General features: G+C 51.6%; 5 protein-coding genes across 5 annotated transcripts; 2 read left to right on the forward strand and 3 right to left on the reverse strand.

Annotated features, from left to right (window-relative positions):
• Positions 1 to 341: 341 nt before the first annotated feature.
• On the forward strand, positions 342 to 1,409 carry COCMIDRAFT_30133 (uncharacterized protein; the record flags this gene model as incomplete). Its single annotated transcript, XM_007694267.1, has 1 exon — positions 342 to 1,409. The coding sequence occupies one exon, from the start codon at positions 342 to 344 to the stop codon at positions 1,407 to 1,409; it is 1,068 nt and encodes a 355-aa protein (XP_007692457.1).
• Positions 1,410 to 1,649: 240 nt separating this feature from the next.
• COCMIDRAFT_9203 (uncharacterized protein) lies at positions 1,650 to 6,102 on the reverse strand (the record flags this gene model as incomplete). Its single annotated transcript, XM_007694261.1, has 5 exons — positions 1,650 to 2,068; positions 2,121 to 3,573; positions 3,635 to 5,790; positions 5,840 to 5,853; positions 6,062 to 6,102. 5 exons carry the CDS (start codon positions 6,100 to 6,102, stop codon positions 1,650 to 1,652), a joined length of 4,083 nt encoding a protein of 1,360 aa, XP_007692451.1.
• A 767-nt stretch (positions 6,103 to 6,869) lies between these two features.
• COCMIDRAFT_40738 (uncharacterized protein) lies at positions 6,870 to 7,628 on the reverse strand (the record flags this gene model as incomplete). The annotated part of the gene is made up of 1 exon (XM_007694270.1): positions 6,870 to 7,628. The coding sequence occupies one exon, from the start codon at positions 7,626 to 7,628 to the stop codon at positions 6,870 to 6,872; it is 759 nt and encodes a 252-aa protein (XP_007692460.1).
• Positions 7,629 to 8,109: 481 nt separating this feature from the next.
• On the reverse strand, positions 8,110 to 9,027 carry COCMIDRAFT_9205 (uncharacterized protein; the record flags this gene model as incomplete). The annotated part of the gene is made up of 2 exons (XM_007694262.1): positions 8,110 to 8,262; positions 8,314 to 9,027. 2 exons carry the CDS (start codon positions 9,025 to 9,027, stop codon positions 8,110 to 8,112), a joined length of 867 nt encoding a protein of 288 aa, XP_007692452.1.
• A 598-nt stretch (positions 9,028 to 9,625) lies between these two features.
• Positions 9,626 to 10,303, forward strand: COCMIDRAFT_40740 (uncharacterized protein; the record flags this gene model as incomplete). Its single annotated transcript, XM_007694271.1, has 3 exons — positions 9,626 to 9,969; positions 10,012 to 10,134; positions 10,207 to 10,303. 3 exons carry the CDS (start codon positions 9,626 to 9,628, stop codon positions 10,301 to 10,303), a joined length of 564 nt encoding a protein of 187 aa, XP_007692461.1.
• Positions 10,304 to 13,249: the final 2,946 nt, after the last annotated feature.

The following is a 13,249-nucleotide window of genomic DNA, read 5'->3' on the forward strand; positions in this document are numbered from 1 at the left end:
AATTGAGCGGGGCTTGTGACATCCCTGTGGTAAACGTGCAACATCACTCGCTCAGTGGAGAAAAGAGGCAGGGATGTGGGGAAGGGGGGCTGCGGGCCTGTCTATTTTATACAGGTCCCAAGGCTCTTGGGGGTAATTTGGGGGGAGTAGGGTGATGGGATGGGGCGAATGGTATTATTCCGCCCAGCCACGCTGTGCTATGATATTACAAAAAGAGTAGGCCGTACTGCACAATTTCCTGAAATGTCTGTTTGAAAAAGGGTTGCGGGTTTCCCTTTTTTTTCCTCGTCTTCTATTCATCCTTCTTTTTTCTCTCTCGACCTGCGATCGACTCGCTCGTCATGTTTTCCTCCAGCACACTCACAGCCGTCCTGGCTCTGGCTTCACTCGCCTCCGCCCAGTGCGGCTCAGGCACACCCGACGCCAAAGTCACCGGCTCAGGAAGCTCCTTCACGGCAACCCGAGGATCCACCAACCTCTACACAGGCTCCGACTACCTCAAGGCGATCCAAACCGCCGTCGACGGCATCACCAGCGGCCAGCGCGTCTCCATCATCGCCTCCGGCAACATCGGCGCAAACACGATCCGCATCTCCAGCGGCAAAACCTTCGAAGGCTGCGGCACCATCACCGTGGCCTCCAAGAGCGGCAGCGGCAACATCGAAGTCACCGACCAAACCGGCGTCAGCATCCCCTACCTCACCATGGCCGGCTCCACCTACTTCGGCCTGCGCTTCTCCGGCACAAAAGACCTCACCCTCGGCACCATCAACTTCAATCTGCAATCCGGAATGGGCATCCGCTTCGACCGCGACCGCGCCGCAAACTCAAACGTCAAAATCGGCACCGTCACCTGCAACGGCGGCACCTCGCATTGCATCGAAACCTGGAACATCGACCGTCTCGACATCGGCTCCGTCATTGGCAAGAACGTCGGCGAGTGCGGCCTTTTACTCCAGAAAGTCACCAATGCCAAAGTCGGCACTGTGGATTGTGAAAACTGCGGAACAGGCACTGGATATGCTGCTCTCCGCTTCGCCAATGAAGCAGGCAAGCTCAACGGCGGGTACGGCACGAACATCTACGTCAACCGCGTGCGTGCCCGTGGAGGAGGCCGCGGCGTCTTTTGCGTGTCTGCGTCTGGTGGTGCGGAGATTGCGAGTGTGGACCTGGCGAATACAGGGAATAACGCTATCTTGCTTGAGAATTGCTACAATGTTAATATCAAGGGCGGGACTGTGAGTGGTGGGGGTGAGGTCCGGTTGGCGGCGAGAACCGAGTTTGCGAATAGTCGGGATATTGCGATTTCGCTGAGGGTGGATGGGACTACAGTGCGCGAGAGTCCTTGCACGGTGAACAAAACGAAGTGGAATCTGTCAGGTAATGGTGGCCGGACTATCTGCACTTAAAGAGTGCAGATGGGAGGAATGCTACTGGAACTTTTTTTCCGGCAGAAGTTGTGTCACCCGTTAGGTCAGTGGCCCGATGGGGAAACAAGGTTCTTAAATTCGTTGTGGATATTGAGTCGGTTTAGTAAATACAAACGCAGGTTTTTTGCAACTTACAACATTCAGAATGATTGCGTTGACATCAGGAATAGTTCGAACGAAAGCATCAAATCTCAAAGAGCGATTACACTACCATCCAACTCACAGCTCATCCCATCTCTTCATACCCTCCCGTGACATCGTCTCATACCATTTCTTCACATACGCCAACCCGGCATGCGGTCCATATGCCTTCTTCTCCCACTGTGGCATAGGTGGCTTTATTCCAGTCTCTGCTTCGCATCTCGCCAGTAAGTCGCTCATCTTGCCTCCACGGTCTATCGTATCATGCGTGGTATAACCCGTCTTCGCGCGTTCATTGTGCATTGATTCACGAAGGCGTGTAGTGGCAGCTTCGTCGACGGCAAAGGTCTTTGGGTCCACAATCACACCGTAGTTGGTCTTGGCACCTTCAACAGTGACTAGTCGGCGGTGGACTTCCTTGGCTACTTGCTCTTGAGGGCGTGTGAGGGGGTCACCGAGGCCCCCGCCGCCCCAGGTTATCCATTCCAAAACGTCGCCTGTGTGCTGTTAGTTTCTACGTCTAAGTACACTGCAAAGCTTAAATCTCACCTGGATGAACGTGTATATAGTCTTGCTTGGAATGACACATTTCAATGTTATCCTTCTCTTCTGCTGTTCCAAAACTCTTATTTCGGTATAATACCTTTCTTGACCTGCTTCCAGGCTTGCCACCATTGACTCCCCAAGGCTTGACGAGCCATCTATCATCGTGAATGCTGACGTCTCCTTCGCACAAGAATCTGTAGATTGTTCGTTGTGCGTTTCCCCCGCGATAGTATCCTGCACCTCCAGAGTCTGGTAACGCTTCGTTGGCTTCGATGATGACGGGAAAGTAGAGCTCGATATTCTCCGTGGGTATTGACTTGATTGCGGGGAATAGGCAGTGGCAGTCTGGTCCGTCGCCAATAGGTCGTGCAGGTACGCCTCCGAAGCCAATCTGGTACATCAAAAAGAATTCACCCTCAGGATTGAAGCCAGAGTAGAAGAGATGCGGCGAGTCTGAAAACCCGGCTGCGCTACGATGCTCAGGGTTCTGTTGCCCAAATAGCGCCTGTAGAATGTCCATTACACGACCTAGGGCATGTGTCCGACAACTGACGGCAGCTGGTCGGACAGGTCGAAGCATGGTACCAGTAGGAATTCTAACTTCGAGCAGATCGTGGAAGCCATCGTTGACAATGGCATGGGGATCGTAAATTGCCAGTAGGTGATAACCAACAAACATCTTGAACATGTTGACCGAAAGATAAAAGTTCATCGCAGAACTCGATTGCGGTGATGTGCCGTCCCAGTCAAACACCAACTTTCCATTCTCTTTCTTCATGGAGCAAGAAATCGCATAAGGGCCTGCGCCTTGCCCATCGTCGTCAACAAAGTCTGTGAAGCTTGATTCCTGGGTGCCGAGCTTCTCATCGATAACCGTCTTGATGGCGGTCCTGTTTTGTTCTAGTAGCGATTCCGTGGCTGCTTCATATACTTCTGGGGTGTAACGATCGCAGAGCTCGACGACCCGAGTAGCGGCTGTGCGACAGGCGGTGACAAGAGCCATGAGATCACTCTGGAACCATTCCGGCACCCGTGAATTGCGGAAAAGGACGGCTGCAAGACTCTCGTTGTACACACCTTTTGCGTAGAGCTTGACAATTGGAATTTGAAGGCCATCTTCAAAGATTGTGTTAGCATTGACACTCATGGATCCCGGCACTTTGGCTTGAACATCGGTCAAATGGCCAAAGTTGGCCGCCCAGCCTATGAGTCGATGCTCGTGATATATGGGCAACAGTGCGACGATGTCGTTGAGGTGTGAGACAGCACCATCGATTTGATAAACATCATTGGTGATGAATACGTCGCCTTCTTCGATAGTGCCGTCCCAACCTGCCAGGAATTCAGTTATAAAAGACCCGAATTGACCAACTAGCATTTGGCCACGGGTATTGGTAATGACATTGAACTCGTCTTGTTGCTCACGGATAGCTGGGCTCATCGCACAGCGAAGCATCTGTTATTGAGTCATGGAGATTAGTACGTGTCAAACGAAAATTGCTAATAGGGTTACTAACAAGGGTATCCATTTCTCTTCGAATGGAACCAAGCGCAGAAGCAATCAGAGTTGCAACGATGGGATAGTCCTTGATAAGCTTTTGTGCGGATTCCTTCGTGTGTGCCACCCTTTCTGACGCTTTCTTATCTACAGGCCATATGAGGATATTGCCCATGGAATCGATCTCGCCAAAGAAGCCGGGAAGTATCAGAGTATTAGAGTCCATCTCCGAGATGACAGCTGGACCGTACACGATCTTTCCAGCACCACCAAGTAGCGTGCGGTCCCAAAAGGTTGCCTCCACCTGTTTGCCTTCATATACAATGTTTTGTTTCGTTATGATGGCAGCTTCTGATAGCTCCGAGGTATTGGCGCGCTCTACAGGCTTCAAGGCCACCTCTTCAGAAGCATCCATGACTTTAGCACGCAAGCGCATGGTCTCGACTTCTGCATTGTCGTTCGAGAAGCCGAACTGATGCTGATGTGCTTTATTAAACTTATTGCGCAGATTCTCAAGCAGATTAGATGAATTGTCAAGCTCATCAGAATCCATCCCGACAGTAAGCGTCATCTCCTGACCTCTATATCGCATGTCAGTTTGATATATGACATGGAGCTCGGCGTCATCGTTTGCAAGAGAAGCCTTCATATTGGTCACACCGTCATCCTTGAGTGCTAACAGTGTCTCCTTGAGTTCCGTTTCTGAAGTTTGCGAGAGGTTTCGAATATACGTGCGGGTCTGCTCGTAAGACATTTTGGTAATGGCATCACCCTGAGCACATAGCACTCCAGGAGAAGGGGGGACGATGACAGGCCAAGAGCCAAGTAGTTTTCCGAGAGCATTGCCGTGAAGAGGCCCAGCACCACCGAGCGCGACAAGTGCAAAGTCCCTGGGGTCGTAGCCCTGTTCTACAGAAACCAGGCGAAGAGCACCATGCATAGATTCGTTTACCAAATCGATGATCCCTTCGGCTGCCGACGTCATATCAATGCCCATTTGTTTGGCGATCGACTCAACTGCCTTATTGGATGCTGCGACATCAAGTGCGAAAGTGCCACCCAACAGCTTTGACGGTAGTCTCCCTAGTGCCAGGTTCGCATCTGTAACGGTCGCTTGTACACCACCTTTGCCATAGGCTGCTGGACCTGGTGTGGCGCCACTGGACTCAGGCCCTACACGCAGACTCTTGGTGAAGTCATTGTATACCGCAATCGAGCCTCCGCCAGCCCCCACTGTATTCACGTCGACCGATGGCGCGCGCACTGACAAATGTCCGATTTGGGTTTCCTGTCGGATAATGACGTCGCTACCTTTGAGCAAAGCGCAATCAGTGCTCGTGCCGCCCATGTCGAACGTGATGAGGTTCTTGTAGGGTGTGTTTTTGGCAACCAAATGCGAGACAGCCTTGACACCACCAGCCGGGCCACTCATGAGAATGCGCACTGGTGTCTCCCCTGCCAGCTGGACGGAAGTCAAGTCCCCATCAGACTTCAGGATCCGAATTACATCGGTATCTTTGGCAAGCTTGTTCTGAAGGTTCTGCATGTATCTCTTGACTACCGGTTTGACCATTGCATTTGTAGCTGTTGTGGCCGTGCGCTCGTATTCTTGAATCTCTGGCAGGACGTCCATTGACGCGACGATCTCAACGTGCGACCCAAATTCCTCGTGCAATATAGTCTTGATACGCTCCTCATGGGCGTTGTTGGTAAATGAATTCAGCAAGGACACGGCAATCGCTTCGGGCTCTTGTTGCTTGAGGTCCTGCAAATCATGCCGAAAGCGCTCTTCGTCCAATTCGCAGTAGACACTGCCATCGATTTTGATGCGCTCTTTGACTTCGACGGTCCGTTCGAGAGGTACAAGAGGCTCAGGTTGCTCGTAATTCATCCAAGCTCCGAGTCCACCAGGAATGTGGCTCCGTCTGACAGCCAAGATGTCCTTGTGGCCCTTTGTAACGACAAGGCCGCATTTGGCACCCTTTGCTTCGAGGACAGCATTGGTGGCAGTCGTGGTGCCATGATGTATGTATTGGAATTTGCCTTGCCAGTTGTACTTTTCCTTGAGGATGTGGCGGGCTTGCTGCACACCCTTTTGCACTCCAATGGACTGATCCTGAGTGTCTGTGGGTAGCTTTGTGCGAACGGCCTCTCCGTTGGGGGTAATTACACAGACTGAGTGGGTTAAAGGATGAATGTGAGGGCTACATGAGATGATGCCTACCATCGGTAAAGGTCCTGGGCTCGAGTCAGCCGCACGCTATTGTCGTTGTTCCGTGTTTGGTGGCGCTTGGAGGGAGGGGCAAGGGAATGGTAGCCGTAGCTACGGGGCAAATGTAGCATCTCGGCCATGATGTGATTCAAGACTAGCCGCTGTGTAAGTATGCCGGGTTTGGGCGATACTTAGGCAGCCAGTAAAGCAGATTTGGAGCGACACATTACTCACCCTCCTACATCAACTCCCAGCCTGTATCCTGGGACAGCCATGCTGCGGGGGCGACTTCTCGAGGCTGGCAGCCGATGTGCAGCTGGGGATCAGGTATAAAGGGGCGGGTCGGGTCGGCGATGGGCTGTCAGTTGGCCCTGCGTCATGTCTGAACTATGCTTTTCTGCCACTCGAGAAGAAAAAAGCGGCTTGCCGCCAAACTGGGGCCGCCGACGGACGGGCAATAGCAACGGCAGCTAAGCAGTGTGTATTCGGCAACTTGCTGCCTGTGATATCGATCGCCCCACGGCTGCCGCTGTTGATATTCCCGTATGGAGATCTAGCCCTGCGCCTATGCCGGGTATCGAGACCCATGTGCCAGCACCATTACGCAAGGTGTTTCGCTGATCTGACTGCCATGGCGCAGATGCAGATGGAATATCGACGGTTATCGGTGGCAGCCTCCTGTGTGCGGGGTTCGCTAGCTGCTGAGCGGCAGGGCGGTCAGCCATGTCTATCAACGAAGCCCTTGGTTCTGGCACCTTGAACGCTGCGGCATTTGCACTTGTCGTTCTTTGCCTAACCTGACGTTGAGGAGCCTGGGGCACGTGCAGTCAGCCATTGTGTGTATATGTATGTGTGTGTGTGTGCGTGCCCCCCGTTGTTCCGCATCCATCCGATCTGCCATGGGCTGGTCCCATTGCTCACCTTCCAACTATGTAAGTACTATCTCTGCATGACACCACAGCATACTGCCAATACCCTGTTTGTGCTCAAATTCCTCAATACTTGTATCTACTTTGTTCTTTTTCCTCGTCCCCCTACCCTATCATCTTGCAGCCAGCATCTCCAAAAACTTATCTCCAAGCGCATTCGCCGCCATCGGATTATCTCCCGTCACAAGCTCCCTATCTACAGTGATGCTGCCCAGACTTTTTCCGATACCCTCCTGCATATCAGCACCTTCTTCTCGCAGCCTACTCTCAACCTTATCAATCTCACCCCTCAACATCGTCTCCATCACCTTCTCCTCTGCATCCGACCAGCTTGTCATCTTGTACCCCTTGTACTCAAATTCCTTCTTGGGCCCATACTTGGTAGACAGGAATGCCCACGGACCGTGGCAGATGGCTGCTGTAGGTTTCAACTCGCCGTGAAAATGCGATAGCACACGGCCCAGATCTGCATTGTCTCCGAGATCCCTTAGGGGCGCATGCCCTCCAGGAATGAAGACACCATCGAAGCCCTTCAGCTCCTCATCGCTAATTTCAGAAAACTTCTTCGGCCTTGAGAAGCCATTCTCCTTCTTCATCCTTTCAATCAGGTCCAGTTCGCGCTGCTTCTCGTAGTAGTTGCCCGCGAAGGCGGCAAGCGACACGCTCAAAGGGTCCGGTGTGGGTTCTTTGCCCTCAGGTGATGCAAACGTAACTTCATAGCCTGCGTCTAGAATCTTGGACAGTGGTTTGGCAAGCTCCATAAGAAAGTAGCCAGAGTCTTGTGAGACTGTCTTTCCATCGCTACCAGTGTTGTATAGAGGGAAAGAGCTGGCGTCGGAGAGGATGATGAGAACCTTTTTGTTTGGTGCCATGGTGAATTATGCGCAGGTGTAGTAGCAAGGCTTCCGCTTAATGTGTTACTGAAAAGACTTGAATGGGTGTCAAAGTGTATCAAAAAACTAGGTAAGTTAAGTATCTTGTAAGGGCACGTTCGAATTGTATGCGCTTTTCATGTGTAGGTCAGGATGACGTAGCCATGTTTTTACGCGTCGCAAACGTCACATGCGACGCGCTCACTTGAGTCTCCAATATTTTTGGCAATCCCATTCCAATATGTCGGACAACCTCGGCATCTATAACAACAGTACTCACAGCTAGACCAGATGAATCACATGTCAAATCGAGTCCAGATGAAACTACAATTGCTGCTAAAGCATCGCAGGTCAAGAGACCGTTGGAACTTTAGTACCGTTGGAACTTTAGTACCGAATGGCACACAATAAGAATACTCAGTAAGCATCAATTCATCTCATTTGGTTACACATTTAGGCTAGACCTTTTGTATTCCTAACACTAATCATGACTAACTGTGGGATCCCATGAACAAGGCTCGTATACTCCAGTGTCCAGACTCTTCATGTCTTGTTCAGAGAGTTCAAAGGAATATATCTGTGCATTCTCCTCGATTCTTGACTTGGTAACAGACTTTGGCAGTGGTACAAATCCCTATCCTGGTTGTTAGTCCATATAAGCGACGAGGGGGGGCTTTGGACACACCATTTGCAAGCTCCACCGTAGCAAGATTTGTGATGGCGTCTTGTTGTATTTTTGCGCAAGTGACTTGAGCAAAGGGTCGTCGTTCTTGGTAGCGCGTACAATGGGACAATATGCTTCGCATAACACACCCCGCTTCTTGCACCACTCTGTAATATCAGGCCGCGCAAGCCAAGGATGTAGTTCGACCTGATTGACGCTGATCACTCCGCCCTTGCCTTTACCCTCTTTCTCTTCCGTGTCCTTGATCCATGTCTCAAGCTCATCAAGATGATGCACACCGTAGTTGGACACGCCAATGGACCGGATTTTACCGGCTTGTACACCCTCAACGAGCGCTTTCCATGCGCCAATTCGGTTGACCTTGCCACCATATGGACTGTGTAGCAGGTAGAGATCAACATAGTCAAAGCCCGTCTTCTCAAGTGTACTGTCAATGTGCTTTTTTGCCGTTTCATAAGACATATCCTTTGGCGGAATCTTTGTGGTAAAGAAAAGGTCTTCTCTGGGAATTTCCGACTTCTTCATGCCCTCTGCGGAAGGTGCCTCGTTCCTGTATGCCACGGCTGAATCTACATGGCGATATCCGACTTTGAGTGCGTGCTGAACCACTTCTGTGGCAATTTCTGCAGGTGTTTGATACACACCATAGCCGAGTACGGGGATCTTGTAGCCCGATGGCATCAAGTACCGAGATTCGATAGTCAGAGCTGTCATGTTGGCTGATGAGGCGTGAAGGAAACGGGGTGAATTGACCGATGGAAGTTGAGAGGTCAAACGCGAGATTCGTCCCAATGCTGTGCGCATACTACCCAGCCCAGGCAACAAAGTGAAAAGACAATATGCCTTTTGTAAGTGAGCTTCGCCGGTCTCAAGACATCAAAGACGCAGAGGCATTACGTATACACAGCAGATGCACGGCCTGGTGGCGGGGTTTTCGGAGATAACACACCTTGACGAATGAGTAAAGAGCTATTGGTGTGGGTGGCTGCCTTCCTGGATAACGTGTCGGCTTTTAGTTTCTTGTCCGACTTATCCCAAGTGCCCCTCACGACAACCTCGCAACTTAACACCCCAAACCTCACATTTTTGCAGACTTATCCTACATTTCCACCCAAAACGGCAGTATTAATGGTCATTCAATGCACACATGTTCCACAGTCCCGGGACATGGCGCAGCAGCACATTTAACCTAGACAGAACACCATGACCGGTTAAATATTAGTCGTCTCCTATCACGCTCAGTGCGCTTACTGTAAACGCTCATGTATCCAGTGCTCTAGACTGGCACACAAGCGTCGCGTCTACAAGTCTCATGCGCACCCTGGGCGGCTTCGCGGGCCTCAGCTGCACGGCACCCGACTTGACGGACGCCATAAGCGCTAGAAGGGCCGAAGAAGATCTGGGGAAGATACCGAACAAGAAGGTCAGTGGGGCGAAAACAAAGTACACAATCCCGTGCCTAATCGTGGACGCTGCTAGAAGCCACCGTGCGTGCCTATACGAGCTTACAAGTATGCAAAGCTCCCGGGCTTTTTCGTCTGCGTCTGCACTTTGCCATTGTACCATGGGCATGCGCTTGCTCAAAGGGGACATTCGCTTGCAGCCTCCATCCGTCTTCGTATTCACCGGTAGATCGGCGTTTGGCTCCGCACCTCGGTAACGTTCCCAGAACATATCTTACGTTTTTGAGCTTGGCAGAGCCTTCGACTCGTTCAACAGCTCTTCAACATTAGCCGATAAACACGTCGTGCAACCGATGCTCCACAGCTTCCGATCGCATCTTGGTTTTAAAGATCGATTTCAGCCATGGCTTCAAGCTTTGTCCGCCCGTCAGCCTGCCACCCAGACGATTTGCAAGCTCGAGTGATCGTTCATCAGCTGGTGAGAGGGAAGGTGGGGGAGGTATGCTGATGCGCACGTGCAGCATGACCTCACGAGCCCGAGCAGACGGCTTTCCTTGCTGCCGACGAACCCTGTATGGTGCGGCTAAATGGACTGCAGTTCAACAACGCCCATGATTATCGGTCGACTCTATTGTGCAAACCCGTAGGAAGGGAAACACCACTTCGCTAATGTAGGGCGCAGATCATGAAACATGGACCCAGTCGAGGCGCTGGAACAGAGTGAGAGTGCACTTTCACAAGTACAGTGCCTTGCCCCTCTGTTGTCAACCTCCCAGTTACCCCTCGAGTTCCCAGGCTCCTTGCTTGCCGTGTGGCTCGACACACATCTCGACTATGGCTCTATCAGGAAGGTTCCACCACATCCAAGTCTCCATACTGACTCTCGGCTTATCGCCCGTTCAGCAACGTGGATGACTTCTCGGGGATTGACCAATGTAACGTTCGCCGAGCACGCCATTGGGCCTCCCACGCTCCTCAGCCGAATCACGATTGGGTGCTGACTCTACGAACACGAAAAGCAAAGACTGCTGTCGAGTGCCGACAGCCACCCATCTGAGACCGCAATGGCTTCCGGGCAGCTGCGAGATGCACACCGACTCACGGACGTGGGGGTTTACTACGCCGACCTTAATGCTGACAGCATGTCTCGTCACATCTCCTAGGGCTTCGAGTAAGAAAATAGGCAGTCTGTCAGGTTTTCCAGAAGGTCCCGGACACCGGGGTTCCTGGCTCGTACTCCTTTCCTAATAGACGTAGTATTTGGAGCCCAGCCGCTATCAGGCGTCCCATGGTTTGCCGTAGGGTCGGCCGGGCCGCTGGAAACCTATAACACAAATCTGTAAGCCGCTTATGCGCACAGCAAACCGGCCATGGACACGGTCCGCGACGACATTAGCGAGCGGATGTAAGTAAGCTTACTAGCTTGTGGAGTGAAACTTCCCTCTTCCCCGAGTAAGCTGTGAGCAGTCGCTGAGCAAATGGCAAATTCGTCTTCATCACATTTCCTGCCTAGGCAGCCAGTCACAGCGAGAAGACGCATTATCCTACTTGGATCTGGTTTACTAAGTCGTGTGTCTACTTTTGCCTTCTCAGCCTTGGTGAGTGACGGTAAAGAGGCAGCGATACACGTCAGGTCGTATTTCATGCAACTGCCGGCACATCTGGGGAATTTCGTCTCGATGATTTCCTCTGAAAAGCTCCAAGATGCGAGGCTTGTGCTTACACGTGTATGCTGAAAGAAGAATATGACGACATCACATGTCCATCAAAAATCGAAGACACTTCTGAATAGGATATGATGTAGGGACATGTCAAGAGCTCATGATAGTCACCTTTGTCGTGACACTCTATGACTAACGATATTCAGAAGCAATTCGTGACTTCGGCATGCGAGGCAACGGAAACATATTTTGACGGATACTCTCGGCTCATACATGCTTCACACTTGCGCCCTCTCTACCAGAGACATTGCAACCTCTAGATCCTACTGTCAGACATCTAGCACAGCCATTATGACAAGACAAATATGGTCATTGGTGTGGCCTTGGATAAAAGAGAAATTTCATTCAGCTGATCAGCTTCGTTGGTTAAGCCAGCGATGTAGCCTGGCAAGCACACTCCTTCCAATCGCAATCGCCAATACCAGTCTTTTCAGGTCCGGTGAGAACAAAACGACTCAATAGGAATGTGAGATTCCCGTATTCAGATCTTGGATGCAGGGATGCACATTCACTTGCTTTGGCCAGGTACGTACGCTGTGCATCATCCGAGACCCCTTGCCCTTGCGTTGTCCCCGCCCGGTGCGTCACTCACGCCCCAAATCGCGATGAAGAAACCCTTTATACGAATTGTCTGTACAATCAAAAAGAAGTGGGGCTTCTCACAAACCTATAGTAGTTGTGTAGACCAAGGCGCCGTCTAGCATTGGTCCAGCCACACGCAACATATGCAGTATACCAAAAAACATATGATACAATACCAGTACCAATCAAATGTCTCCTTGTCAAAACCTCGCAAATGCAAGCGCGCGCTCTCTATCCTCCCTTCCTACCTGATCCCTACATCCGTTTCCCGAGAAAAAAACCAGCGCCATATTCCGCGCGCGAACCTCGCCTCCCAAGCCTTCCCGCGCACACGCAACTCTACCCGAGCCACACCACCCTCCCATTCCCCAGCACTATCCCAAAAAGGCTCAATCCCCTGATACTCTTCTTCACACGTGCAACCCACAAAGTTATTGCTGTGGGTGTGGAACCCACACCCACACCCTCCGTCCCCTCACTAGTCTCTTGCCTCAAATCACGCTACCTAGTAGTTTGTAAGGGTATTACTCTCTCGCGGCACAGTTCCCCAAATCGCCATCCGTCTCGCACCCGCGCGCGCGCATGTGCTCGCAATCACATGTCCACGCCGTTGCCGCAACGACGGCAAGGGCAAAAAAGCGCTACGTACGGACGGGTTCTGCAGGAGTAGAGAGGGGTGCGTGTGTGGCACATACATATGTACGCACAGCGGGCATTGCCACTATCGACGGTTGGGAAACGGGCCGAATGGCGTACGGCGCGGTAAAGTCAAAAAGGGAAGCGAGGTAAAAAAAAAAAAGAGGTTAGTGAGTAGAATCGCTACGAGAGAGAGAGAGAGAGGGGTATGTGTGTGCCACTTGCGCACATACGCAACTATGTTGGGCAACCGCGCGGGTGAAGGAGAGACATGATATTTACTGCGGCATGGGGTGTGTGGAATTATTCCGTGCCGGTTTGGCGGCTGTACATGAGAAGAGGCCAGTCATGGAGGGTGGTGTTGTGCCGCTGCTAGTCATTAATGCAATTTTTTGGGCGATTGCGGCGCGGGCAAAGGCCAGTTTTCCCCCCTCTCTTTGCAGATTGCGGCGTAGGTGTTTCGTGCGTGTTGGGCAGGGACGGTGCGGAGTAGGTTGCAGGGCTACTGGATGAGCTTATTTGGAATGGAATGCTTTTGCTTGTCTAGAGAGATTTGTAGGTTCATTCATTGAATGTTGTGACCTAATGTACGTA

This window comes from Bipolaris oryzae (assembly GCF_000523455.1).
Source record: "Bipolaris oryzae ATCC 44560 unplaced genomic scaffold scaffold_206, whole genome shotgun sequence".
In the NCBI taxonomy this organism is placed as follows: Eukaryota; Fungi; Ascomycota; class Dothideomycetes; order Pleosporales; family Pleosporaceae; genus Bipolaris; species Bipolaris oryzae.